The 25,780-nt window shown below is 53.3% G+C and overlaps 1 protein-coding gene across 5 annotated transcripts; it reads right to left on the bottom strand.

Annotated features, from left to right (window-relative positions):
• Positions 1-170: 170 nt before the first annotated feature.
• On the bottom strand, positions 171-25,753 carry Mllt6 (MLLT6, PHD finger containing). 5 transcript variants are annotated; one of them, XM_090350732.1, is made up of 20 exons: positions 25,250-25,753; positions 23,903-23,982; positions 23,410-23,464; positions 23,087-23,196; positions 21,693-21,796; positions 21,407-21,500; positions 18,631-18,891; positions 18,036-18,134; positions 14,305-14,524; positions 13,130-13,744; positions 12,579-12,760; positions 12,271-12,379; positions 9,968-10,034; positions 9,676-9,821; positions 9,039-9,236; positions 8,860-8,948; positions 7,467-7,816; positions 6,962-7,052; positions 5,027-5,383; positions 171-3,785 (listed from the first exon to the last, which is right to left on the bottom strand). In XM_090350732.1, exons 1-20 carry the CDS (start codon positions 25,356-25,358, stop codon positions 3,744-3,746), a joined length of 3,378 nt encoding a protein of 1,125 aa, XP_090206858.1. In that variant the 5' UTR covers positions 25,359-25,753; the 3' UTR covers positions 171-3,743. The 5 variants fall into 5 exon arrangements, with proteins under 5 accessions (XP_090206858.1, XP_090206857.1, XP_090206860.1 ...); XM_090350731.1 differs by having other exon boundaries at positions 18,631-18,894; positions 25,250-25,752; XM_090350734.1 differs by having other exon boundaries at positions 14,386-14,524; positions 18,631-18,894; positions 25,250-25,752.
• Positions 25,754-25,780: the final 27 nt, after the last annotated feature.

Below are 25,780 nucleotides of genomic sequence, written 5' to 3'. Positions count from 1 at the left end.
CCGCTGCGCAGTGATCTCCCCGGCCTCCCCCCGTCCCCCCACCCCGCCCACCGGGCTCAGGGACCCGCAGGGACCGGCGCCCTCGCCCTTCGGCCAGGCCCTGCCCTCCTCCCCTCCTCCCCGCAGGCCTCCTTCCTTTCAATAAAGCCAGACAAAGCCAGGTCCCTGGAACATTTTCCTTTTTCTTTTTTGTAAAACATTCTTTTATTAAAAGAACAAGTGCTGTTTAGGAACCGCCCTTCGTACAAATAACATCCGTTATACAAAGATACAAGATCCAGGTTATGCACAATTCCAGGCTGGGGGGTGGCAGGGGCCACTGCCTCTGGGGCTGGGGATAAAGATGTAGAGAGGATGAAAAAGGAGCCCCCTCTCATCTCCCCAAGGGAAGGCGGACTCCCTAAGAGGCAGGCTGGGGTGGGAGAGGCCCGGGGGGGGGGGGGGTCTCCAGTCCCACCACCTTAAATTCTAAATTAGGCTGGGGAAAGGGAATGGGGACAATTGAGGGCACTCTGAGTGCCCCATGAGTCAGTAGATCACAGTGCCCTAGTGGGAACTAGACTCCCTCAACCCAGGCTAACATGGTGGGAAGGCACCCCTCTTTTCTCCAGGTACTCGGTTGGAGCTACCTCCACCCTTTTAGGCACCTCTCCCCATGAAGCTGGGAAAAATAACTGAGAAAGCTGCCTACCCTTCACTCTGGCCCACTGCACACCGAGGAAGACGCTGGGGGTCGGGGGAGCCTATCTTTGAAAACCTGACAGCATTTCCAGCTTGGGAAAGGGAAATGTGAAGGTTGCTACTCCTTTCTTTAGAGCTGCCTAGGGCCTCCTAGCCAGGGCTTTACTAGTCTAGGCCCTTTAGAAGTCTTCAGCAGCCTTAAGGTTAGGGCATCTCAAGGCAGAAATAACCCTGGAGCCCCAGGTGAAAGATCACAAATGGGGGGAAGGGGAGGAAGAAAAAAAGAAAAGCTTATTTAAAAAGGCAACCCTTAAAGTGTCATATCTATGGAGAGGATCCATCAGCTCTGAGCTACAACAGTCAGCTACACAGGCATCCTCTCACAGCCCTGCACTCACACCACACACTCACTCACACAAGGATGGATGTGGACAGCCAGCCACGAAGAAGCCCAGAGGCCATGCACTGGGACAGGGGAGCTACAGACCAGGAGACTGGCTGCTGAGGCTGGTCCCTGCTCTACACAGGGCCTTTAGCCTCCTAGGCTTGGAGCTATCAACTGTGAAGGCAGGGGCCAGCTCCCACCCCTCTAAGACAGTCCTTTCCAGCTCTGAGCCTCACCTGCCAGCTGTGACCCCTGGGCTGGCACCTGTTCAGCAAGTACACTCCTCCCATCCCCTTGCTGAGGGTGTGGTGGCACCATACCCCACTCAAGCATTTTCAAACCCCATTTCCGCTCTGCAAACCACATCCTTCCCCTCCCCCCAGACAGAGCTCCACAAATCTGCATCCTTCCCCCCCCCCCCCAGCCAGGTCCCTTCTCAAAAGATATGCCAAGAAGGGGTGAGGTCACCAGGGCCGCCCTCCTGCCTTATCCTGAGGCAGTCAGTATCCTGCTTTCTCCTGAAGCTCTTTGTAGCTTTCCTATAATTGAGCTTTGCCAGAAGGAAGAGTCATAATCCGGAGCAACAACCCATGCCTGGCTCATGTCCTTATCAAATCAAACTTGACTACAGGCCAAGGGCCTCCCAGCCTGAGTAACACAGAGGGCCTGGCAAAGTTGAAGGTCAAGGTGATTGGGATTGGGAGGGACGGTGGGAGGGGTGTCCTGGTTCCAGTGCACCAAAGCATTCCTACTCATGCCTCACAGCCCCCAGCCTTGGCGTGGAAGTCCTCCACATCAGAACAGACTTCAGACTGCTGCTCCTAGCAGGGCCAGCCTTGGGCAAGGGTGTGGGTGTGAATGTGCAACTCTTCTAAGAATTTCCCAAGGTTATTTATTTTTTTTCCCCTGGTGGCTTGGAGGCAGGGAGTTTAAAAATGCTTATTAGATTAAGATGGATACAAGGCTGACTTCTATTATGTCTTTCTGATATTAAGCATTAATAAAAATTATTTTTGAGGTCATCACAATAGTTCCCCCCCACAAAAGCCCTTACAAATGCCTAAGAAATCGCCTCTGAAGGTTCCCACCCTCCCTGCCCATTATTAGCTCTCTAATATCTTACAAAGTCTTATCAACAGGAATATTAATATTATTTTCCATATCAGAAAAAAAAAAGTTGAGCAGCACAGGCAAAAATATATCTGCACTACGTTTTTGTCATTGCCAAAAATATACACATCTTTTCTTTATTAAAAACGAAACAACAACAACAAAAAAACCCCAGTGACAACAAAAACTGGAACAGATACACACAAAAATGCACACATGCACAGCCTGACAGACATGAGCATGGGGAAAGCTGAAAGCTGACCCTCAGCCTCACCCAGTGCATCTGAAAGGGACACAGGCCTCCCCCCTCCATCTGTGTCCCATTCAGCCTTCTCACTAAAGGCCCTGGGCAGATAGGGACACTGCTCTGGAGAGAACCACCCACTACACCCAGGGAAATAGCTGGTGGGTGAACGGGGAGTTGTTAAGTCAGTGTGCCTCCCCTTATCGGTGGGGGCTGGGTTGATCAGGAGGCAGGCCATGCCATCCGCTGCCGGAGAGACTTTTGCTAAAGGTGGCCCTTTACTCCCCTTGTCCCCGCCCCCAATCCCTTATGCCAAGTAAGGACCAAACTATTAGTGGGGGAAGGGGGCCCTGAGGGGGCCCTAAGACCCAACGGGGCCTGGAGGAAGGAAGGCAGGATATTACCCTGATTCAAAACCCCCAGCCCCCAGTTACTCTCCAATACTGGAGTACTATTCTGGTTTTTGTTAACCATTCATGCCCTGGCAAGGGACCAGAGTTGATGAGGTGGGGAGGGTACAAACAAAGGTTGGGAACTCCCCCCTCTGGTGCTGACATCACTCCTTATCCCTGACCTAGGTGGCCCCAGGTCCAGGGGAAAAGACAGACAGATGGTCTTACACACACACACACACACACACACACACACACTCACTCTCTGTGGAGTCAGGCAGCTCCATCTCCCCACCCTCTGCACTCCTCAAGCCAATAGTGCAAACAAGGAGCATTGATGGCCTCCCTCGTGTGGGGATAGCCTGGGCCAAGTCTTACGCTATCCTGCCCTTCCTCAGTCCCTCTGTTTGTAGGTTTTTTACAAGCTCAGCTTAGGACTCTTGGCGCCAGAAGGGACAGAGAGAAACAGTCAGAGATTCCTCCTGTCCTCTGCCCAGCTAGGAAAGAAACTGAAGGTCAAATGGGCCAGCCCTTCTTCCATAGGGATTTCCACACAGGGACAGGCCCATGGGCCCGCTCTACCTCTCTCCATTCAAGTGCTGATCCATTTTATGTGGGTGCAACCAACCCTCCCCCACACACTCTCTCATGACAGGGCCCACTTTACTCTCAGGGAGAGGGGGGCCCTAATTTGCCGAAAGCATGGGCTCCCAGCCAGGCTTCCAGCCTGTTCTCCCTCTGCACCGCTCTGAAGCAGCCAGTGCACAGAGGGAAGGACCCCGTCCTCTGCACCAGGAGCTCCTGCACTCCCTGGGTCTCAGCACAGGCTCTGGGCCAGGCTCTTCTGTGTCTGGGCCCAGGTGCCTGCCTTCTTCAGGTTAGGACCCCTCAAGCCAGGATCTGCCCCCTCCATGTAGGAACAGGAGTGGAGTTAGCCTTTTTCCTGGTTGGCTGAGGCTCCTTTGTCAGCAGTCTGGAAAGAGAGGAAGGGAGGGTAGGGTTTTTGGTTGCTGTTGTTGGTTGTGGGACTTGAACTCTGGGCTTGGGCTCTTCAGCGCAGGACTAGCACTCTGCCACTTGAGCCACAGCACCACTTCTGGTTTTCTGGTGGTTCCTTGGAGATAAGTCTCACAGAAGGAAAAAAAAAAAAGTCTCATAGACTTTTGTGCCCGAGTTGGCTTTAAACCATGATCCTCAGATCTCAGCCTCTTAAGCAGCTAGGATTATAGGCGTGAGCCATTAGCGCCTAACTTGAGTAGGGGTTTTGAAGGCATCTGGCCCTGATGTCAGTTAAAAACAGCATTTTGGGACAAGAAAACTGCTGGAGGTGCAGAAGAGAAGGTGGCTGAAACCTCTGTGGGGCTCTGAAAGGTGCACAGCCACCGTCAGCTGTGAGCACACATCAGTTAAGATCAGCTTCTTGGGCCAGACGGTGTCCTCAGAGGAGGGACGGCCTTTCTTGTCATCTTTGTCTAACTGATCTACTCTGAAAGAAAATTGTGTGTGTGTGTGTGTGTGTTGGTTCTAGGGCCTAAACTCAGATCTTACACAATGTCCCTTAGCTTTTTTTTTTTTTTTTTTTTTTTTGCCAGTCCTGGGCTTGAGCTCAGGGCCTGAGCACTGTCCTTGGACTTTCTCAAGGCTAGAGCTCTACCACTTGAGCCTCAGCACCACTTCTGGCTTTTTTCTATGTATGTGGTACCGAGGAATCGAACCCGGGTCTTCATGCATGCTAGGCAAACACTTTAACCACTAGGTCAAACTCCCAGCCCCCCTTAGCTTTTTTTGCCCATGGCAGGCACTTTACCACTTGAGCTACGCTTCTACTTGTAACTTTCGGATGGTTAACTGGGAGATAAGAACCTCAAAATTTCCTGTCCAGGCTGGCTTCAAATCTCCACCTTCAGATCTCAGCCTCCTGAGCAGTTAGAATTACAGATGTGAGCCACAAGCCTCCAGCCTGGAATTGGCCTTGTCTAATCAGTCTTCTCTGAAGAAGGCTGTTTCCTAACTGGTCCTTCTAGTACGTTCTTAGAGCTGCAGAGGGTAGAGTATGAGCAGAGGTTGGGGGCCAGAGTAGGGAACTGATTCAGCAGTACCTGACTCAGGTACTACTGCTATCCACTGTGTCTGATTGTATACCTTCTGGCCGTCCACCTTGGCCCAACCCATTCAGGAAGACAGGAAATTCGTCCCTGCTCCCCCTTTACTCACCCCTGCTTTGGGCCCACTGCCACTGCTGTCCACCCCTGACAGGCTGAGGAAGGGGTTGGTCTGTGCGGTGAGGACTGGGGGTCCGCCTGCTGCTGCTACTGCTGCGGCTGCTGCGGCGGCAGCCATGAGACTTGTGTTGTTGCCCAGTGAAGGGGCTACCAGGGCTCCGGTGGGCAGCAGGGGCGGAGCAGATGCTGTGGGCAGCAGGCCAGGGGTTCCCGTAGACAGCAGCGGGGTAGAGCTGCCTGCCAGCAGGCTGGCCATGGGCAGCTGGGAGCTCCCGGCCATCTGCAGCCGCTGTAGCTCCCGTTTCTGCTGGATCTGCTGGATCATCTGGTAGACGACGGTCTGGTGCTCCTGCAAGGGGGTCAGACTGCTCGTTGGCTGAGGTTCCCGGCTGTCTCTCCCCAGTGCCTGCCTGCCTGGCTAGGCCAGGGTGGATGCCCCCCCCCCACCCTCACTGGAGTCAGGAGGTAAGAGACAGGGGAAGATGGTCATGATTCTGTCCCTAATTTCTCACTTTGGGTCTCAGTCTTCCCATTAGGATAAGAAAATGGCTACCCATCCCCAGTGTCTGTCAAGTGAGTAGGGCAGGCTGAGGCCTTGCCCACTAACTCAGGTCCCCAGGTTGCAATGACAATCACAAGTACACCCAAGATGAAAAAATGGGACACTACTCTGGTAGGTTTCAACCTCACCTCCTTGTCTGTTTTATTTTTTTTTTTCCTCAGGACCTTGTTTTTTTAGCTTTTTTGCTCAGGATAACACTCACTCTACTATTTGAACCACAGCTTCAGTGGCTTTCTGGTGGTTAACTGGAAAATAAAATAAATAAATAAATAGGGGGGCCGGGAGTTTGGCCTAGTGGTAAAATGCTTGCCTAGCATGCATGAAGACCTGGGTTCAATTCCTTGGTACCACATACCTAGAAAAAAGCCAGAAGTGGTGCTGTGGCTCAAGTGGTAGAGCTCTAGCCTTGAGAAAGCCCAAGGACAGTGCTCAGGCCCTGAGCCCAAGCCCAGGACTGGCAAAAAAGAAGAAGAAGAAAAAAAGTCCCGTGGACTTTCCTGCCCCAGCTGGCTTCAAACCTTGATCCTCAGATCTCAGGCTCCAAAGGCCAAGATTACAGACATGAGCCATTAGCAGCTGGTTTGTTAAGTAAAGTCATTTATTTTTTATTTGAATAGACAAGAGCATTCTCAGTAAAATGTTCCAAAAGCCAAGTTATGTCACAAGTGTACTTTAAGAAACTGTTTTTGGCAAGGTGCTGGTGGCTCATATCTGTAATTCTAGCTAGTCAGGAAGCTGAGATCTGAGGATCTCAGTTCAAAGCCAGCCTGGGCAAGGAATACCATGAGACTTCTTTTTTTCCCCTGGCCAGTCTTGGGGCTTGAACTCAGGGCCTGGACACTGTCCCTGAGTTTCTTTCATTCAAGATTAGCACTCTATCACTTAAGCAACAATGCCACTTCAGGCTTCTTCTGTTTATGTGATACTGAGGAATTGAACCCAGGGCTTCATGTAAGCACTCTACCACTATGCCGTATTCCCAACCCTGAAATCCCTTCTATCCAAAGGAAATCTCAGGAGAGCCCAAATAGGGGACACACCCAGAAATTGCTGTGGTTGAAGGGCTGTCACCTGTTCAAATATTCTAAGTTCCCACAGTTTCCCCTGAAAATCCTTTAGGCAGGGACAGAAACTCATACTGGATCTGTCACTCTGTGGACCCTCTCTCCAGGATCAGTCTGCCATACCGTTACTTTTCTCATCAGTGACTAGTCTCTTCAGGCTCAAAATCCTGGAACATCTCCTTCCCATCTCCATACACCCTGCTGCCCTCCCTGGCTGGCCCCGATCCTCAGTGTTGGGCCCTTCTCTGCAGAGCTGATGGAATGGAAACACCAGCCCAAGTTGGCAGGGAGGGAACTTTACCGGGGTGAGCTGTGGGGAGGCCAGGAGCTGTTGGAGCTGCTGGAGTTGCTGTTCTTGCTGCTGGAAGAGGTGTCTCTGCTGTTCTGTCAGGCTGAAGCAAGGGACAGACACCGACCATAAGGGGGGGCACAAGGACTTGTGCCCCATTTCCATGAGTTTCCAGACTCCCTCAGACCCAACCAGGAGAGATAGGGAGGTGATATATTAGAGGACTGAGCTCTAGGGGGGAGGTAGGAGGAATAAGTGAGATGGAAAGGGCTGCCCAGTTGAAGACCTAGGGTCGGGATGATACAAAAGAGGCTCTTCTCCCTGAATTGCTCCTGTTCAGACACACTCAAGATTAGCAATCTAGGGAGTCCCTGGCATTCAACCTATCATTAGAATTATGTCCCCTACAGAGCCAGAAGACATTTTTTCCTTTTGAGGGATTAGGGATATTTTGGGGGACCCCCCCCAGCCAAGCCAGCCTCCCCATCCCCTTTCCCAGGGCTGAGCTTTCCCTCACCTGTTAAGACAACCTGGCAGCTGCAGCGTGGGGGCCCCGCCAGCCTGGGTCAAGCCTGCAGGGTTGGGGGCAGCAGCCCCATTCAACCCCCCTAGGAGCCCATTGAGGGGCAGGCCCCCACTGCCCGCCAGTCCTCCCAACAGCCCCTCAGCCATGGGCATGGCCCCCAGCCCTGCTGCCCCTGGTGCCCTGCCCAATCCATTCTGTGGCTGGGGTGGTAGCGGGGCAGGGGCCCCAGGCAGGGCCAAGGGCAGAGTAGCTGGGCTCTGCTGGAGCAGGGGCAGCGGTGGGGGCGTGCTGTGGAAGGACAGCGACGAGCTGCTGCGGCTTGGGCAGCCTGAGTGTGGGTCCTGGGGAGGGAGGGGGGAAGGGAGGGGTCAGAGGGCCAGCGTGACCTTTCTGGCCCCCAGCCCAGCACACATCAACATCCTAACAGCACAGCCCTCCCTCTCACACCCAGACATCCTGGGGGGAAGCAGCAAGGCTGGGGGATGAAGTCTAAGAATTCCCAAATCAGGCTTACTGACCGCTTCCTGGGACCTAACACCCCGGAAGTCTTTGCTTAATAACAAACAATGGTAATAGTGGCTTTCAGGGAAGCTTCCTTGTTCCCATTTTGTTTATGGGTGAAGCCACTGACTCAGATTAAGTGACTGTAGGCAAGAATAATACAGCTGGAGTGAGGCACCCAGGCTCAAATCCCCAATTCCACAACTGAATGACTGGGCTGGCCCTGGGTTCCAACTCTCGGTCTTATTTAGTCATTCACAACCTGGCGGTAACAGTAGTAGACATGCCACAAGGCTACTGTGAAGAGTGACCAAACTACAGCTTTAAAAGTTTCAGGGCAAGTTTGCAATTAATGCAAAGTTATTTTTATGACTAGGACTTCCCAAGTCACATAGTTAATAAATAAATGGCCAAACCAAGAAACCAATTCATTTTCATTCCAACAATAACCACAATATAACAATAGCAACTGCTGTCCCAACCACCACCAATTACATGGGAATTATTTTGTGTGAGGCACTATAATAAGCCCTTCACAAACACTTCTTCGACAGGCCTTCCCCAAGAAGAATCCCTCCCCTTCTCTCTCAGCCCGCAATATAGTTCAACTGAGCACTTCTCCTACTATGTAATTCTTCTTGGTTTTTTGGGTGCAGCCTGTCTTCAGGAGGATGGGAGGGTTTGGGTCCCCTGGCTGCTTTAGCTAGGTCTTGGGACTAAGCTGGCATCTCACAAGTATTCCTTCTTAAGAAGAATGGTGAATGGTTCAATCACCTGCTCAGCCAATCACTTTACTGCCCAGCTTCTAATAGCTACAGGGGAGAGGGGACCAAGAGGACCTAGAGTCTTCCCTCCTCTCCACCCCCCTCCTCTCAGACGCTACCTCAGAGGATGTGGACAGTGAGTTATCCAGGCCAAGGCTGTTCTTTCCTGGAGGGCTCTTGCTGGTGCTCAAGGAGTCACTGCTGCCGGCTGTGGAAGAGAGATCAGGGGCTGGAGAGGGACCCCCTTACCCATAAGGAAGCCTCCTTGCCACTCCTAGGCTAGGCAAAATCTCCTCACCTTGGGGAGGCAAGCCATAGGCCCCAGGGACCGGACCATTGGTGGCAGGCAGGGCAGCGGGGAGGGCAGGGAAGGGCACGGAGAGCTGCACGTTGAGAATCTGCAGGCGTTCCTTCTTGGCCGTCAGGCTCAGGATCTGTTCCTGCAGTCGCTGGTTTTCTTTTTGCAGTGCGTGCAGAGCCTTCAGCATCTCCACAACTGCAAGAGTAGAGCGAGACTGATGCTGACGCTGGGGGAGGTGGAGTGGGGCCGGTGGGATGGGGAGGGGCCTGGAGAGGAAAGAGGACCCAGCCCGCAGTGAGGCTGTGCCAGCCAGTCTAGCAAGCAACACAGGTGAGCTTGGAAAGGGGGGGAAAGCAGGACTCAGGGCCAAAGTATGAGGATCAAATGGACCCAGATGCTCTATTTGGACTGGGACTGGAAGGAATTCAAACTGGAAGGGGGAGAAACCAAGGCAAGATGCCGAAAGTGCAGACCCTAAAGGTGAGGCCCTTGGGTTGGCAACAGACAGGATAGGGGGCGAGGGCAGAGCCAAAGGTAGAACACAAAAGAGGTTAGAGGCCTTCAAGGAGTCTAAGAGACTGAGGGGAAAGTTGCTAGGGGAGGTTTCCCAGTCTGGCACCACCCTCCTCCTCACTGTTGACTCCAGCCTCCCCATCGCCCTGCTTCTCCAGCAGCTGTTCCATGTTAGTAGTTCCTGGGGCTGCTGGGTCTAGCTGGACGCCCCCACAGGGTGCGGGTGCTGTCTGATCGAAGAGTGCTGGAAGGCTGCTGATGGGGGACCTAGAATCAGAAGGGAAATCGGGGTTCAGGCTCACCTCACTAGGCAATCATTATACCCCCCAGGGGTCCTCTCCTCCCCCTCCCCCTTTCACCACCTCCTCCTTGCATCCCGCCCTCCCAGTCTCTCCCCCCAGCCCCTCCCTCACATGGAAGACAGACTCTCCTGAGGGGAGGTCCCCCGACAACGGAAGCTGCAGTCCTCCAGGTCTGGCTCTTGGATGGAGAAGGGCAGGGGTCAGTAAGGGTGGGGGACCCTGGTCTCAGGGTCCCCACCCTGGAGGTGGTGCAGGATCTGGATCTTAGAACAGATGCCTTTCCCCAGGATTCCCAACTCGAGACTGGCACGAAAGCTGGTAAGTGCTGAGAGCCCTGACTTGGAAGCCCCATCCTTTCTAAGCTCTTGCTGTTTCCCTAGAGCTCCTGCGGCCTGCCTCCTTCCAGATCCACAGTCCACTTTCTTTCCTGAAAGCTTCCAGTCAACAATGTGAATTGAATGTGAACCTGACACTGACTTGCTTTGTGACCTTGGGCTGGTAAACTAACCTGCATGCGGTGATAATAACTAGGATTAAACGGAGGCAATAAATATGAAGTGCTTAGCTAGAGGGCATAGTTGGCATGCAGTAAAACCTTTGCAATTGTAGTATTATCACAATTAGCTTTGGATGACTTTATTTTTGTGAGCCAGTTCTGGGTCTTGAACTCAGGGCCTGGGTACTGTTCTTAGACTATTTTTGCTCAAGACTAGCACTTGAGCCACAACTCCACTTCAGCTTTTTGGTGGTTAGTCAGAGATAAGACTCTCAAAGACTTTCCTGTCCAGGCTGACTTCAAACCTCAATCTTCAGCTCTAAGCCCCGCTAAATAACTAGGTTTACAGACATGAGCCACTGGCGCTGGCTGTACGATTTCATAGTCATAAAATCCCAAGTTAGAACGCAATACTTTAGAAGAGTGAAGGAAGAGGCCAGCAGGGGAGGGTTGGGTGGAAAGGCTGAAAGGGATGCCAGTAATAAAGATGTTATATTCATAAACTGCTTTGTTAAATGGCAACTCCTCTGCACAACTACCAAAGGGTAAGTTTAAAACTCATGAAAACAAAAGAAAAAGAAGGTAATATTCTGAGTGTGTTGCTCAGTTTTCTTGCTCTTGCCTGGTGCTCTACCACTTAAGCCATACCCCCAGTCTGGCATTTTGCTGGTTAATGGGAGATGAATCCTTGCAGACTTTTCTACCTTGGCCCAGGCTAACTTCTAGCAGCAATCCTCCAGTTCTCAGCCTCCCAAGTAGCTAGGGTTACAAACCTGAATCATCAGCACCTAGTGGGGTATATTTTTTTGTTGGACCACGCAATCCAGCTTTAGGTTACAGAAAATATAACCACTCTACACTGTAGGTCTTAAAACTGGCATTGGGCTGGGTGCTGGTGGTTCACACCTCTAATCCTAGCTACTCAAGACAGAGGCTGGGATCTAAGAATCTAGGTTTGAAGTCAGGAAAATCCATGAAACTCTTATTTCCAATCAACCACCAAAAAAGCCAGAAATGGAGCTGTGGCTGAAGTGCTAGAGTGCTAGCCCTGAGCAAGAAAAGATGAAGGGCAGAACTCAGGCCCTAAGTTTAAGCCCCAGGATGGCACCAAAATAAATAAATAAATAAATAAATAAATAAATAAATAAATAAATAAATAAATAAATAGAGGCTGGTATTAAATTTGTCTCTAGTACAGAGAACACTTGAACTGGTTGAGCTCCACTCCCTAGACTGACAAAGATGGTTTTCTGCACCAATCAGCTCCTAGGGGCTGGGTTGACTCTTCAGGGAGAGGGCAAGGAGCTTGCTGCCCACCCTTCCATTACTTAGTACCCCAGAGCTAGAAGCCTAGTTAGTGGAACTCTTCTTTTTTTTTTTGGTCAGTCCTGGGGCTTGAATTCAGGGCCAGGGCATTGTCCCTGAGCTTCTTTTGCTCTATTATTTGAGCCACAGCACCACTTCTGACTTTTTCTGTTTATGTGGTACTGAGGAATCCAAGCGAGGGGCTTCATCTGCTTGGCAAGCACTCTACCACCACTAAGCCACATTCCCAGTCTAGCTAGTGGAACCTCTAAAGGCTGATCCCAAAGACACCAGGGAGAGCCATATGGAAGCAGTTAGGAATACTGGGCTTAGAGTCAAAAGACGGGACTTTGAGCTCTGTCTCCGATAGTGACTTCCAAAATTGCCTTGGACAAGTCCTTTTTCTACCGTGAGACAGGGCAGTAATTCTACCTTGCTCTGCCCCTTCCCTGGGTTTTAATAAGTATTTCAGGTCTGTTCTGTCAGATCTTATTTTCAACGTGGTAGATGACAGCTGGAGGGAGAAGGAAGCCAGCAAGCCCTCCCATCTTTTCTGGGGTCAAATCCCTCAGGCCTTTTGGGAAGAAATGGGGACGGGGCCAGACACACATACCTGTATGGCTGCTCTCGGCTTGGGTGAGGAGCGGGTTAACGGTGCCCACAGGGGTTCCAAAGATGTGGGTAGAAGGGAGGCTGAAGGTAGAGCCAGCCAGAGAAAACACCTGAGAGGAGGTAGAATCCGGCCTGGTGGTTATTCTCGGATCTAGGGCACAACTGTACTGGGGTGGTGGGGAACAGGTGTGCTGGCAGGAGAGAGGAGGAAGTTCTGGCGGCAATCCAGTCAAACCTCTGGTGCCCTGTGGAGGGCCCTGTAGCTTTTCCCCCCTGTGCAGGGAGCAAGGAGCCAGGAGAAGGGCTCACCTGAGTGGTGGAGATGGAAGCAGAGGAGGAGGGGAGGGTGCTGGTGAATGGGGAGCGGCTGAGGCGAGGCAGTGCTGAGGTCCCAGGGGGTCCCAGCAAGCTGGAGGAGAGGGGTGTGCTGCAGACAGCTCGAAGCATCCCACCACCATGGGAGATGGGGTCCTTATTACTGGTGTAGATGCCTACAGGCAAAAGAACAAAGACAGGTAGCATCACCCTCCACCTCCTTCAGGTGGCTGGGACAGCTACTTTCCTGACAGCTCATTCACAGTCTGGCCACATACCAGTCTAACCATTTTCACAACTGCCATGTGACCGGCCTGGCCTGGGAAACTCTTAGCTTTTCTCATTCTCTTCCCAGAGCTTTATAAGCCCCGCTGGCAATATCTACCCCAACCTCTCCCACAATCCTACAGAAGACATGTGAGGGGCTATCTCAGAAGTGACTCTCATCTCTACCCTTTAGTTCTGTCCTTTGGAATGTTTATGCCTCTGTCATCTCACAAACTGCCTGGGTCCTGAGATGCTCTCCACCCCCAGGGGACACTAACCTGTCCCCAGGAGAGGGGACTCCAAGCTCAGACTGGGCAAACTTCCAGAAGGCCCAAAGGTGCGGGAGGCCAGACTCCCGAGGCCGGAGCTGACTAGGGACCCTCCAGAGAAAGGTGAGGCAGCAGTGGCAGTGAAGCCAGCCAGCTGGGCACTGGGCAGGGAGGGGGCAGCTGAAATCACAGCGCCCTCCTTGTTCCGGCTGCCCTTGGGACGGCCGGGCCCATGTCGGCTCCTCTTGCTGGCTTTGTGCTTCTTCTCCTTCAGGACTGTCTCAGGGGTTGCCTCAGTCGGTGCAGAGGTGGCACTCAGGGCAGGCATCCGCTTGTGGGTGCCAGCCGAGGCCCCGGGCCCAGAGACATGGGAAGACTTATAATCCCCAGGGGAAGGGGCCCGAGCCCGGCTGGAGCTGGAGGTGGTGGTAGAGAAGCGCATGATGGGCCCGAACCCAGAGAAGACTACTTTCTGTTCAAAGAGGTCGGCCTTGGGAGGCTCTGGGGCTGAGGGTGAGGGAGGGGCTGATGGGGTGGGGGCTATGGGCTTGGAGTACTTGTCATCCTCTGGCTGCTCCAGTTTGGGAAACGCAGAGAAGTCAGGGGAGCTCTGCAAGGACGAGCCTGTGCACAGAAGGAAAAGGGAATCAGGCTGGACCTCCACCCCTTTCCTTCCCCCAACTCTTACAGGCACTGCAGGGAGAGGGAGAAGGGGGGGGGAGCAGAAGCTAGCTGGGGAATGGAGAAGCCTGACCTAGCTGTGCCTGTCTATATGCTGAGGTAAGCGTCTCCATCCTCCAGCTTTCCCACTAGTAACAAAACGGGATCAGAGGAGCTCTCACTGACCCAGTGAGCATACTGGGTGACGCGACTGTAGGTCCTAACAGTAAGGCTGTTTAAAATGGCCCTTGCAGCACAAATGTAAGGACAAAAATTATTGTGGGGTTGCAGGAGTGGGCCCCATCAAGGAGAGGAGACTTCTAGTTCCAAAGGGAGGGTGGAAGGCGGGCCAGCTGGAGGAACCTGGCACAGGATGGCTCGTCCTCACCAGCACCAATTTGGTTATAGCAAAGGAGATGCAAATCAACAGGCAAAAAACCTTGCTTAAAAGAAGAAGAAAAAAAAAAAGTGCAAGGCAAGAGGTTGTCCCCATTCCCAGCCTCCTCCAGGATGCCCACACTCACCTGCAGGTTGGAAGGGCCCCCCAGAGGAGGAGGAAGAGGAGGAGGAAGAAGAAGAGGAGGAGGAGGCAAAACTGCTCACACCTTTCCCACTGCTCAGTTTCTTCCCCTTATGACTCAGGCTATGGCTGGAAGACTTTTTCCCCTTCGAGTCCCTGCTGCTCTCAGAGGTCTCCTGAGTGCTGGCCTCATGGTGGGAGGAAGAGGAAGCTGAGGAGGAGACCTGAAGGAGGGGAGGACAGAGGAGGCTCACAGTGACTTGGGAGTGAGACAGTTAGACACAGGACCTGAGTTCCACTAAGAGAGCTCATGGTAAGCTTGGGGTAAGACCATCCAGCTAAGAAGCCTACAGGAGCCCCTAAACCCAAGAAATGGGGATGCAGCTGAGAGAGCAAGAGATATCCCCTAGATCCAAAAAGGTGTCTATTTTCACACCAGAGAGGGAGACAGAAGGTTAAGGAGAGAGAACAGTCCAGAGGGGAACCCACACAGACAGAGGCACCTGGTGATGGACTCCTATCAACACTCTGAGCCCATACAGAGTCTCAAGAAGATAGTGGGGTACCATGGGCCTGGCTTTAGGCCCCTACAGTTGCTCCGACTCCCTCCCTGCTCTCCAAAGGTCATGACTTGCTCCTTCTGACCAGTCAGGCTCTTGCTACCTTGAACATGCCAGGGCAGCCTATCTTTGCTCTTTCTGGGAAACTGGGCTTCTCTCGAGACCCAGTTCAGCCCCTTCTTGGAAACCTTGCTGGCTATAAAGGTGGAAAAACCTACACCTTCTTTTAGATAAGTCACGGGGCTTGAACTCAGAGTCTATTCACTGTCCCTAAGCTCTTTTGCCCAAGTCTAGTTCTTCAGTGCTTTTCTACCACTTTGAGGCACAGGGCCACTTCCAGTTTAGTTGTCTGGTAGTTAACTGAAGAGTCTCACAGACTTTCCTGCCATGGCTAGCTTTAACCCACAATCCTAGATCTCCGCCTCCTGAATAGCTAGGATTACAGCTGTGAGCTACTAGCACCAAGCTTCTGCCTTCTTCCGTCTAGGGCAGAATGTACCACACATACAAAGGTGAGCAGTTACCCTGATATCCTGAAATGTTCTGTCCCAGTTCTGAGGCCCAGTGTCCTTGGAGCGTGGCAGAACAATGGCTGCGGTGGGGAGGGGCAGGAGTTAAGCAGAGTGGGAGCCAGGGAGAAGGGGTGAGCCTGGTTAGCTGTCCTTTCTACCATGTTAAATATGGAGTGTCTCAAGCTCCTTTAGCTCTGGTGTTCTTCTGAGGCTAACTATAGCCTGAGAATTATAAGAAATTTTGTATTAAGAGCACAGGCTTTTAAGCCAGAAGGCATAGGTTCCAAACTTGACTCTACCAGGTTAGGCAAATAACTTTCCTGTGCCTTGAGTAATACCTATTTCCTTTGATTTTTTTTCTTTTTTTTTTCTTTTTTTTGTGGGTTGTGGGGCTTGAACTCTGGGCCTGGGCTTGTCCCTGAGTGCTTTAGCTCAAAATTATCACCCTACCCCTTGAGCCACAGCGCCACTTCCAGTTTTCTGGTGGTTAATTGGAGATAAGAGTCGAGTGGAGGGGCCGGGAGTTTGGCCTAGTGGTTAAAGTGCTTGCCTAGCATGCATGAAGACCCAGGTTCAATTCCTTGGTACCACATACATAGAAAAAAGCCGGAAGTGGTGCTGAGGCTCAAGGGGTAGAGCTCTAGCCTTGAGAAAGTCCAAGGACAGTGCTCAGGCCCTGAGCTCACGCCCAGGACTGGCAAAAAGAAAAAAAAAAAAAAAAAAAAAAAGAGTCGAGTGGACTTTGGTGCTTGGGCTGGCTTTGAACCGTGATCTCAGCCTCCTAAGTAGCTATGATTACAGGCGTGAGCCACCACACCCCGCTTAGTACTTGGGGTTTGAACTCAGCAATTGCCAGGCTGCCATTCTACCATGTGAGTTACATCTTCAGCCCTGCTTTTTGCTGATTATATTTTGCAAATGGAGTCTAGCAAACTCTTCTACTTGGGCTGACCTCAAACTATGATCCTCTAGATGACAGCCTCTGGAGTAAGCTAGGCATAGTACCTGGATTCTTATTTTGAGGATTAAAATGAAGTCCTCTCTGTGTTCTACTTCCATTCCCTGGTTCTACAAGATAGCATGGCCTGTCTACATTTGTGCCTCCAATTACTGCTTGGAAGGCATTTTTCCTCAGGTATTCAGCCAATTGTGCTGAATGAACACATTATGTGAGAGGGAGGATGGGTGGGGAAAATGAGAGCCACCCTGCATTGTCCCACCCTAGGCGGGAGTCCTGGTCTCTGTCTTCCTCTTTGTTCTTTTCAGCAGCTGGAGTTCTGAAGGGAGCCAGATGTGGTTCTCAGAGCAAGGAAAGAAGAGGGGTTGGGGGGAGGGTGGCTGAGATGCTGGGACAGTGAAGGGGGATGGGAGCATCCTTGCCCTCCTCAGACAGCTGGTTACTGGGTGACTCACTGGTCTTTCTACCTGCCTGCAGGTCTCTACCCTGTGTCAAGGGCAGAGGGCATGAGAGACTAGCTTTCTCAGGTGAGCCCTGGGAATCTTGGAGGGGAGAGGGTTACTGGGGCAGTTGCCACAGCAACATCACTCTGGAAACCTGATGCCTGAGCCTCCTGCTAAGATGCTCAGAGCTCTGCCAACCATCTGAGGTGGGTGGAGGTGGCTGGCAATGATGGGAGGGACAGAAGTAAGCAGTTTCTCCAGGCCCCCAGGGGTCTCCTTCCATGGCAGGGGCAGATTGAAGGGACTGGGTGGGGTGGCTCTGGCTTGGATTTAGTGACTTCCTGGCTCATCCAGATGCTGCCCATCTCTGGTACACAGCACATCCTGCAGGGTGGGATGATGAGGGTTTGGGGGTACTGTCCAGGGGCCCTGCCCGCTGGCATGGTAGCCTGTGTTTCTAGTCTTTCTAACCAAAAGGGACATGGGTTAAGAAGCAGGCTTTGAGCCAGGCACTGTAGCTCACGCCTGTAATCCTAACCTACTCAGGAGGCTGAGATCTGAGGATCATGGTTACAAGCCAGCCAGGGGCAGAAAAGTCTGTGAGACTTAGCTCCAAGTGAACACCAAAAAAGCTACCAGGTATGGCTCAAGTGGTAAAAGCATTAGCCTTAAGCAAAAAGCTTAGGGACAGTGCCCAGGCCCTGAGATAAAGCCCAGGGACCAGTACACAGAGAGAGAAAGAAAAGAAAAGAAAAGGAGGGAGGAAGAGAGGGAAAGGAAAGAAGACAGAAAGAAAGGAAGAAAGAAAGGAGAGAAAGGAGAGAAAGGAGAGAAAGGAAGAAAGGAAGGAAGGAAGGAAGGAAGGAAGGAAGGAAGGAGGAAAGGAACGGAACAGGGTTAAGGTTCCTTCTTAGTGGCAGAGGAGGCTCCTTTGCTTATCTCTGGGAGGGTAAACCCCAGGAACTTGGCAAGCCGGCCTGAGTACTGTACTCCATCTCTGCAGACAGGAGCCCAGGGCTAAGGCTCTGTCTGGATGGGGCAGTTGTGAACATCTGGCACCCTCCTCCAGGCAGGATGGTACCCTCACCCCATCCGCAGGGCTGGTCTGTGCTCTGTGGGCTGAGGGGCACAAGCTCTGTGTAGGACTGTGTGTGTAGGGACATGAGGCTGAAACATGAGGGAGGACCATGGCTCCCCCTCAGCTGTCCCCTGCCACCATCCCTGGACCAGCATGCCACCCTCCTGAACGTATCCAGTAGTACCTTGTCAGCAGTGGAGACCACGGGCGGGGTGAGGATGCTGGGGGGAGACTCAGGCCGCTTCTTGTGCTTCTGTTTAAGGCGTTCTTTGTCCTTTCGACTCTGGGGAGGGAACGACGATCACATTGTGGGGGCTGTTTTGGCATGATAAACATGGCATGCAGGGTGCAGAACCCCTCTCAGGAATGGGGTTTAACGACAGTCAACTCTCCCACAGAGGATGGGGGGACTTATAGCTCAGTTGAAATCCTACAAGAGCCCGGACCCCCTCCTCCCTCCCTGCCGGCTAAAAACAGCCTGTTCCACGATGCCACCAGTGACCCAGGGTACCACACACAGGACCACACAGCTCCAGGGGTGCTCATATGGAACACACCCTGTGCTGTGGCACAAAGGGACACAGACACGTACACCTCTTCACAGACTGGCACAGTGTGCGCACACGTCCTGTGAAGGTGGGGGAGAGAGACACAGCCCTGATCCTCAGAGCCCTTCATGACCTCCAGAGAAAGAAGGGAGCAGGCTCCAAACGCTGGGGCGCCTGAAGGGGGATTCTGCAAAGAGGCTTGCGAGGGTAAGGGCGGAGGGACACCTTCACCTTCTTCTGGCCCCTCTCATGGTGGGTAGAGTGTTTGTCCTGCTGGGTAGTTGGTGAGGCTGACCGGCTTCTCCTGCCAGTAAGGAAGCTGCTGCCGCCGCTGCCGCCACCACTGCCGCCACCACCGCTGCTGCCTCCCCCTGTGCCACCACCACCACTGCCACCGCTGGTGCTGCTGGTGCCACCACCTCCACCTCCTCCTCCTCCTCCAGCTCCTGTTCCTGTTCCTGCTCCTCCTCCCCCGCTGGTGTGCCGGGATGTCTTCTGGGGGAAAGAATTGACAAGAGTTGCTAAACCCTCCTCTTACTAAGCTTAACAGAGAAAGGTTCCTGAAGATGCCATGATCCTGGGGTTGTTCTATTTACCCTGCCCATCACTGAGGACCACTTCACATCCTCCAGGATGCTCAGCCTGGATATCCTAGACCCCCCACCTCCGCCACTGCAGCCAGCTTATCCTAGCCCCAAGCAAGGTACAGAGAAGGTGGAGTACACTTGGTGTCTGGGTCTCTTTATCTACTTGTTCTCTTCAGTGTCTTAACAGTGCATTCTTGGTCCATTTTCACACTGCCTAAGCCACAGCCTTCCTTCCCCTGGGCAGAGGGAACGTAGGAAGCCTGAGGGAGAGCTTCTGCTCCTGTGTACTCCACGCCTCCCACTATATCCAGTCTCCCTCTCTCCAGCGATCACATCACTTTCCCCTTCCTGGTCATAGCAGTGGTTCTCCATCGAACACAGGGCTGCCCCCACGCATGGGACCCACTGCTTTGCACCTGGGCCCAGGATGTGTGTGTGCACGCGCGCGCGCGTGTGTGTGTGTGTGTGTGTGTGTGAATGCCATCACCACTCAAACCCCAAGCAACTTCCAGCTGAGACTTCCTCTCTCATTCCAGGCTTGCAGCTGCTCCCTCTAAGGTCACCAACTACTTCCCCACTGCCAAAGCCTAGAGCTAATTTCAGGCCCAGCCACCCCTGGCATTAGGCACGATGTTTACCCTGCCAAACTCCAGCCCCTCTCATCTTGGCTCCTTTACACCTTGGCCAGTGCTATTCTGCAGACCTGAGGTTGAGGGCCAGTCTCAGCCTTATATCACTAGGGTAGCCCTACTACCCCACCTGGGGGATCTGACATACACCCAAGCTGACCAAGTCCACTTGACCAAGTCCTGCAAACCCAACCAAATTCCCTACTTGGTCCTAAGTCATCACAGAACCCCGAAACCAAGGTGAGCATGTAATTTATAACTGAAGCCAGGATACTTCTGAACATGAGAGAGGGGATTATCAACCACGACCATCTGAGGCAGCAGACAGGATACATGCTCACCCTCCTGAAGCTGCCTACATTTCTCTCATGGTGCCTGCAATGGTCTGAATTCTACCCTGTGTCTAGATCCCACATCCTGCTTCTCAGCTGACTCCACTTTTAGGTAAGTCTATCTAGAATGGCTCCAGCACCCAGCATCATTCTTCCATCCCCCCCTGCTGCCGCCCTCACCCCTCACAGCTGTCTCCCTGCTGCCAGCCTTGGCCCTTCCAAGCCTGTCTCATGGTGGTTGCCAGCATAATCTTCCTAAAACACAAATCTCATCGTGTTACTCTTCTTACAAGCTTTCCAAGCCTATGGCCCTGGTGGGAGAAGGGAGGGCAGGTATCCAAGCCAAGTCTAGCTCTGCAGACACCTCACAGCTCTGGGGACATGCAAGGTCTCTCTGGATGTGGGACAGCACCCTTCCAGGCTCAGTTCTGATCTTCTGCCTGGTGGCACCAAAAACTCTGTTCTGCCTCTCATAGCACTGTCATTTCAGGACTCTATCCCATCCCACTAAGCCCATCGCTCACGGAGGCTTCTCTTCTTTCTGTATTTGCTTGACAGACTTCTCAGGACCTTTCCAATCAAACTGCCTGTTCTGAATCGCATCCACAAGCTGTAAGATAAGCTGATGACCTTAGGGAGCTTTAGGTCATGTATCTATGAAATAGGCACACCTAGCTCTTAGGTTTGGCCGGAGAACCACATGAGCTAACACTCATCACTCACTCAATGCAGTTAGGCAGAAAAGTTCATGAGACTCTTTCTCAACAAAGAGCTGCACACACCCACGTCTATTATCCTAGCTACGTCGGGAAGTCTTACAGGTGGACGGTGCCTCAACGGGCCCAGGCAGGAAGAAGACCCTATCTCAAAAGTAACCAGCAAAAACCAGGGCTAGACATGGCTCAGCAGTAGCAATGGTTGACTAGCAAGCAGAAGACTCTTGAGTTCAAACCTGAGAACATTTTGACAACTTAGTAGAGGGTAAAGTAGAGAAGACATCATTCCTCACACAGTAACTGGCTCTTCTTATTTCCAACTCCACTTGGTGGAGTCTTTCTTTCTTTTTTTTTTTTTTTGCCAGTCCTGGGCTTGAGCTCAGGGCCTGAGCACTGTCCTTGGACTTTCTCAAGGCTAGAGCTCTACCACTTGAGCCTCAGCACCACTTCTAGCTTTTTTCTATGTATGTGGTACCAAGGAATCGAACCCGGGTCTTCATGCATGCTAGGCAAGCACTTTAACCACTAGGCCAAACTCCCGGCCCTTGGTGGAGTCTTTGAATGACCCCCTTGTCTGTCCCCAAATTGACAGTCTGTGTGTCTTTTGGGATGGACTGCTTCGTTCAACTCTGATGGATCTCTCAACTGGAGTTTGTCCTTTACAGGCCGCAGACATGGTCCAGGGCCCCGACTCTGAGCCCTGGATGAGCAGCCCTCTAGTGCGCTTGGCAGGCGGGACTCACCATCTTGCTGAAGTGGTATTTGCAGTAGCCGCAGTACTTGACGTTGTCCACTTCTAGCACCTCTTCCTCACACAGCAGGCCTGCCATCTGGGCGCTAACCATGAGAGGTCAGGTGAAAATGGAGATGGCCACAGACTTGAGCAGCCACCCTTTCCTCCCCTCTCCTAGACCAGGCCAGAGTAGAGCAAACATACTGTCATCACTACCCGAGACTGCAGCTCTAGGAGGAGCACAAAGCAGCCACCTGTGACAACCCTTCCTTAGAGGACCCCCAAAGGACTCTTACCAGGTGACATGGAAAGCTTGTCGACATCCATGTCGGTTACAGGTCATACAGGCTCCGGACGCTGCCTTACTCTCCCGCCCCTGCTCCTCACAGATGTAACAAGTCTGCAGGACACAGTGCAATTGTCCTCTCCTCCAGGGAGCGCCTCCCCCCAGGGAGCGCCTCCTGACAGTGGATCCATCCCACCCTATGAGCTCCCTTCAATTCTATCTTCTCCCCATCACCCCAGATCAGTGGTACCCAAGAAAACTTCCAGCACAGGGATTGGGGGGAGGGAAATGGGGACCAACACATGAGAAAGAGTATATCAGTGTTTGTGAAGTCATGCACCTTCTATCTGGCGAATATAATGTAACCCTTCTATTAATTACAATTGAAAAATATATTAAAAAAACAACAACAACAACTTCCAGCACAGCTGAGGGCTGGTGGCTCACACCTATCAATCTAGCTACTCAGGAGGCTGAGATCTTGAGGCTCTCATTTTGGAGTTTGCCTGGGCAGCTTATCTCCAGTTACACACACACACACACACACACACACACACACACACACACACAAGCTACAACTAGAGATATGGGTCAAATGGTAGCACTCTGTGAATAAAAAAGCCAAGCAAGAAGGTAAGGAAGGTCGTGAGTTCAAGCCCCAGTTCCAACATACACAAACTTCCTGCAGAAACAGAAATGTTTTCTAAACTGCACTGTCCAAAAAGGCAATACTTCCTTGGCCTCAGCTCTCCAAATGTGGCTAGGGGTGGGGTAGGGGGCTGAGAAACTAGTTTATATGGTAACTACAATTCATTGCCCTGTCCATGTGTGGCCAGCAGTGACTGTGTTAGACAGCACAGTCCTTGGTAAGGTCTTGTGTTTATTATATTCCCTGAGGAACCTGGTACCTTGTCCTTAAAGGTTCTACCTCTACACGCCCCAAGTCTCAGACTAAATGTTTCCTTCCCTGATCACCTTCTCTATAGCATGTTTCCAGCAGGTGTTTTTCCTATCAGGGTCTTGTTTATTTTCTTCACAGTACTTACTACAAATTGCATTGACTTTATTTCCACACTGGACAGGCAGCATTTCTACCTTGACCCATACATCTGTACTGTGTGCCTGGTACTGCCACTCAATGCAGTGTGCCCCATGTATGAAAGAATCAACACTAGCCGAAGCTACTCCTACCAGGTGGTTCGTTTCACCTGGGCTCTGGGACACGAGTATGTGTTACTGTGTCTGGAGTAAATGGCTTGAGGGTGGGTACCTGCCCATCTCCCAAGATTCCTGGGAGTACTAGGTCAACAGAATCAAGGTCTACTGGAATAAGGAACTATTAGAAGGACCCTAGAACGGTCCTCCAGGGACTGGACTGCACCGGGCACAGCCAGGGACACTGACCTTGTTGAAGCGATCGTGAGGCACGTATTGCAGCACAATGGGCTCCATAGTAAGCACGTTGGCAAACTGCACCTCTGGGATGTAGAGGGCACACACCACATGGGCCCAGCCTAGGGGCAGTGTGGGGGTCGGACTCAACAGGAACGGGAAGCCCAGGCTCCCACCCCTGCTGATTTCAAGTGACACTGGTCTCCTCCTTTAACCTTCCCATCAGATTCCAGTGCCAGTCTAAAATCCAGCCTCTACCCCATACAGGCCTGACTTCCTAGATCTGCTGAGGAGGCCTTGTTGACCTCACCAGGGGCTCAGGGGACTCCCCTCACCTCCATTGTCAGTCCTCTTCAATGCCCCATCTTTGTGTGGGCACAGCTCACACCTCTGCCAATGTAAGAGGCAAACAGGTTAAGAAGATCTGCTGAGGTGGCCCTCTTTGAACACACTCAAAGGGTCCCAAGAGGAAATGGTGATAGGGGGTGGGGGAGCATGACTGTGAAGAGAACTAGCCAGAAGATGACTGTTGAAGATAGAGTGAGATGGAAAGTTGAAGTTCACTAATATCATCCTTTAGTTTTGTATGCTTGGAAAGGTCCCATGATTTAAAAAAAAAAAAAAAGCCTAAACAAACAAGCAAAACCAGGTAGTCTCCTACTGTGTTCCAAAGGCAGGGGATGCGCAGAGGGAGAGATGGGGTTGGTGACGGTATGCAGGAAGTGCTATGTGACAGAGTGAAGTCCCACCCAGTCTCAGCCTCAAGTCTCAGCTTTGATGCCCGGGTGTGGAGGAGCGGATAGTGGAGGGGAGGGTTCTGGAACTCACCACCCTGGCTGCACGTTCCTGAGATTCACATTTCCGGCAGAACCAGGGTCCTGTTGGCACCTGGACGATGCCATAGCAAGCTAAGGGGCGGGGGAAGGAGAGTCATTAAGCAGAGCTGTCCACCACAGGCTTCTCCCCAGAGTAAGCAGGGGAAGGACTGGAGCCAATTCCTGCAAAGGGAGGGCTGGCTGCTCTTGGGTCTGGAGGGGTCATTCTCTAAGGCGACCAGGAATGCCTAACAATACGAGGACAGCTCTTAACCAAGCCCAACGGAGCACTCCAAACGAGGGCGGGAAGTCTGAGTCCTTGACCTTAAACTTCTAGAAATCCCTCCATCTCCCCATTCCATTTCTGGACCTGCCTCCCAGCTCCTGCCCCCCGACCAGTCCCAAGGTATCAGGAAAACCCAAATCGGGGGGACAAGGTAGTCAGAATACGTTTCGTGGTTAGGGGGTGGGGGGGGATCTTCTTAAAGGGCCAGTAAGGGACGACGAGGGGGTCCAGGGATCTCATCTTCTGCCTCTTACTATCACGTGTACAGGTCAAAACTTAAAAGCCAAGGAGGGCAGGTGCCGTGCAGGTAACCAAGGGAAGAGTGGCGGGAAGCCTCGTCAGCCTTAGCCTCGAGGGTTACCCCGGGAGAGGGGGCCTGGGGAGGGGGGACTCAGCTGTGCCACACAGGCGGCGAGATGCCAGCCGTGCCCTCCGCAAGATTCCTCCAGGAGTTAACTCCCGAACCATGTGCTCTGCTAGGGGAAACTCCAAAACCTGCCCTCTCCTCCATTCCGGCCGCCCGCGCGCACAGCCGCTCCCCAAGCCCTCAGCTCCCCCGGGAGGGGGGCGCCAGGAGATTTTAGGAGGCCCTGCTCCCCGGGGACCCTTCTCCTTCCCTTCCCAATTCCGCTCCTCCCCGTCTCCGGAAGCCGGGAGGGGGGGAATGGCACCCCCCCTCCTCCTTGACCTCTTCCTCCCGGGGAGCCGGGACCAAAATAACCGGGCGGGAGGGGACACCGCGCAGGTAAACAGTGTCCCCGGCGGGCCCGGCGCTCGGCCGCGCGGGGCGCGGGGAGTTCGCTCCGAAGCTCTTTGGACTCTTTCCCCCAAAAGTCCCCTCAACTTGGGGTGGGGGGGGGACGCGGGACTGGAACAATAGGCAAGAAAACAATGCTTGACCCGGTCCTCCCGGACCCGGGCGCCCCCGCCCCACGCCTCCCTTCCCTTCAGGTGGGTGGGGGAAGGGCGCGCCAACCCCCGAGGGCTCGGGAGGGCGCGGCCGGGGGCGCCCCGCGCGCGCGCCGCCCCGGGGTCCCCGGCGCGCCCCCTCCCCGCGCCCCCCCACCCCCGTACCTTGATGGACGGCTACGCTGCACGCGTGCCCATCGCAGTAGACCAGCGGGTTCTCGGCCCAGCCCCTCTCGTCCGAACATACGCAGCAGCCTCCTACCATCTCCTTCATACTCCCATGAGCTCCCTCCGGGGCTGGGGCGGGGGGCCGGCCGGCGGGGGTCGGGGGTCAGGGGGGGAGGGAGGGAGCGGGGGGCCGCGCGCCTCCTCGCCCCCTCCTCCTCCGCCGCCGCGGCCGCCGCTTCTTTTCTTTGCCTCCTCCTTCCTCCTCCTCGGCGTCCTCCTCCTCCTCCGCGCTCGCTCTGTCTGGCCGCCCCCCCCGCCGTGCTCTCGCCCTCATGCCCCGACGGCCCCCCCCCAAACAATGAGACTCGCGCGCCGGGCTCCCCCCCCTTCCGCGCCGCTCGCTCGCCCGCTTACCGGGGCCGCCCGGTCGCCGAGCAGCCCGGGCCCGGCGGGGGAGGCGCCGAATGGCACATCGCGGGCGCCCGCCCTCCCCGCCTCCCTCCCTCCCTCCCTCCCCGCCCGCTCACG

The sequence above is a fragment of the Megascapheus bottae genome, chromosome 17 (assembly GCF_031878675.1).
Source record: "Megascapheus bottae isolate mThoBot1 chromosome 17, mThoBot2.hap1, whole genome shotgun sequence".
Taxonomy (NCBI): Eukaryota; Metazoa; Chordata; class Mammalia; order Rodentia; family Geomyidae; genus Megascapheus; species Megascapheus bottae.
This window is presented reverse-complemented; position numbering and strand designations above follow the sequence as displayed.

Excerpts from the sequence above, each read along its gene's own strand:
- Mllt6 (XM_090350731.1), bottom strand. The coding sequence starts at position 25,358 with ATGAAGGAGATGGTAGGAGGCTGCTGCGTATGTTCGGACGAGAGGGGC. Across the intron at positions 21,797-23,086 it reads CTCACGATCGCTTCAACAAG|ACTTGTTACATCTGTGAGGA; the intron begins GTCAGTGTCCCT and ends TGTGTCCTGCAG. Across the intron at positions 13,745-14,304 it reads GGGGCCCTTCCAACCTGCAG|GCTCGTCCTTGCAGAGCTCC; the intron begins GTGAGTGTGGGC and ends TTCTGTGCACAG.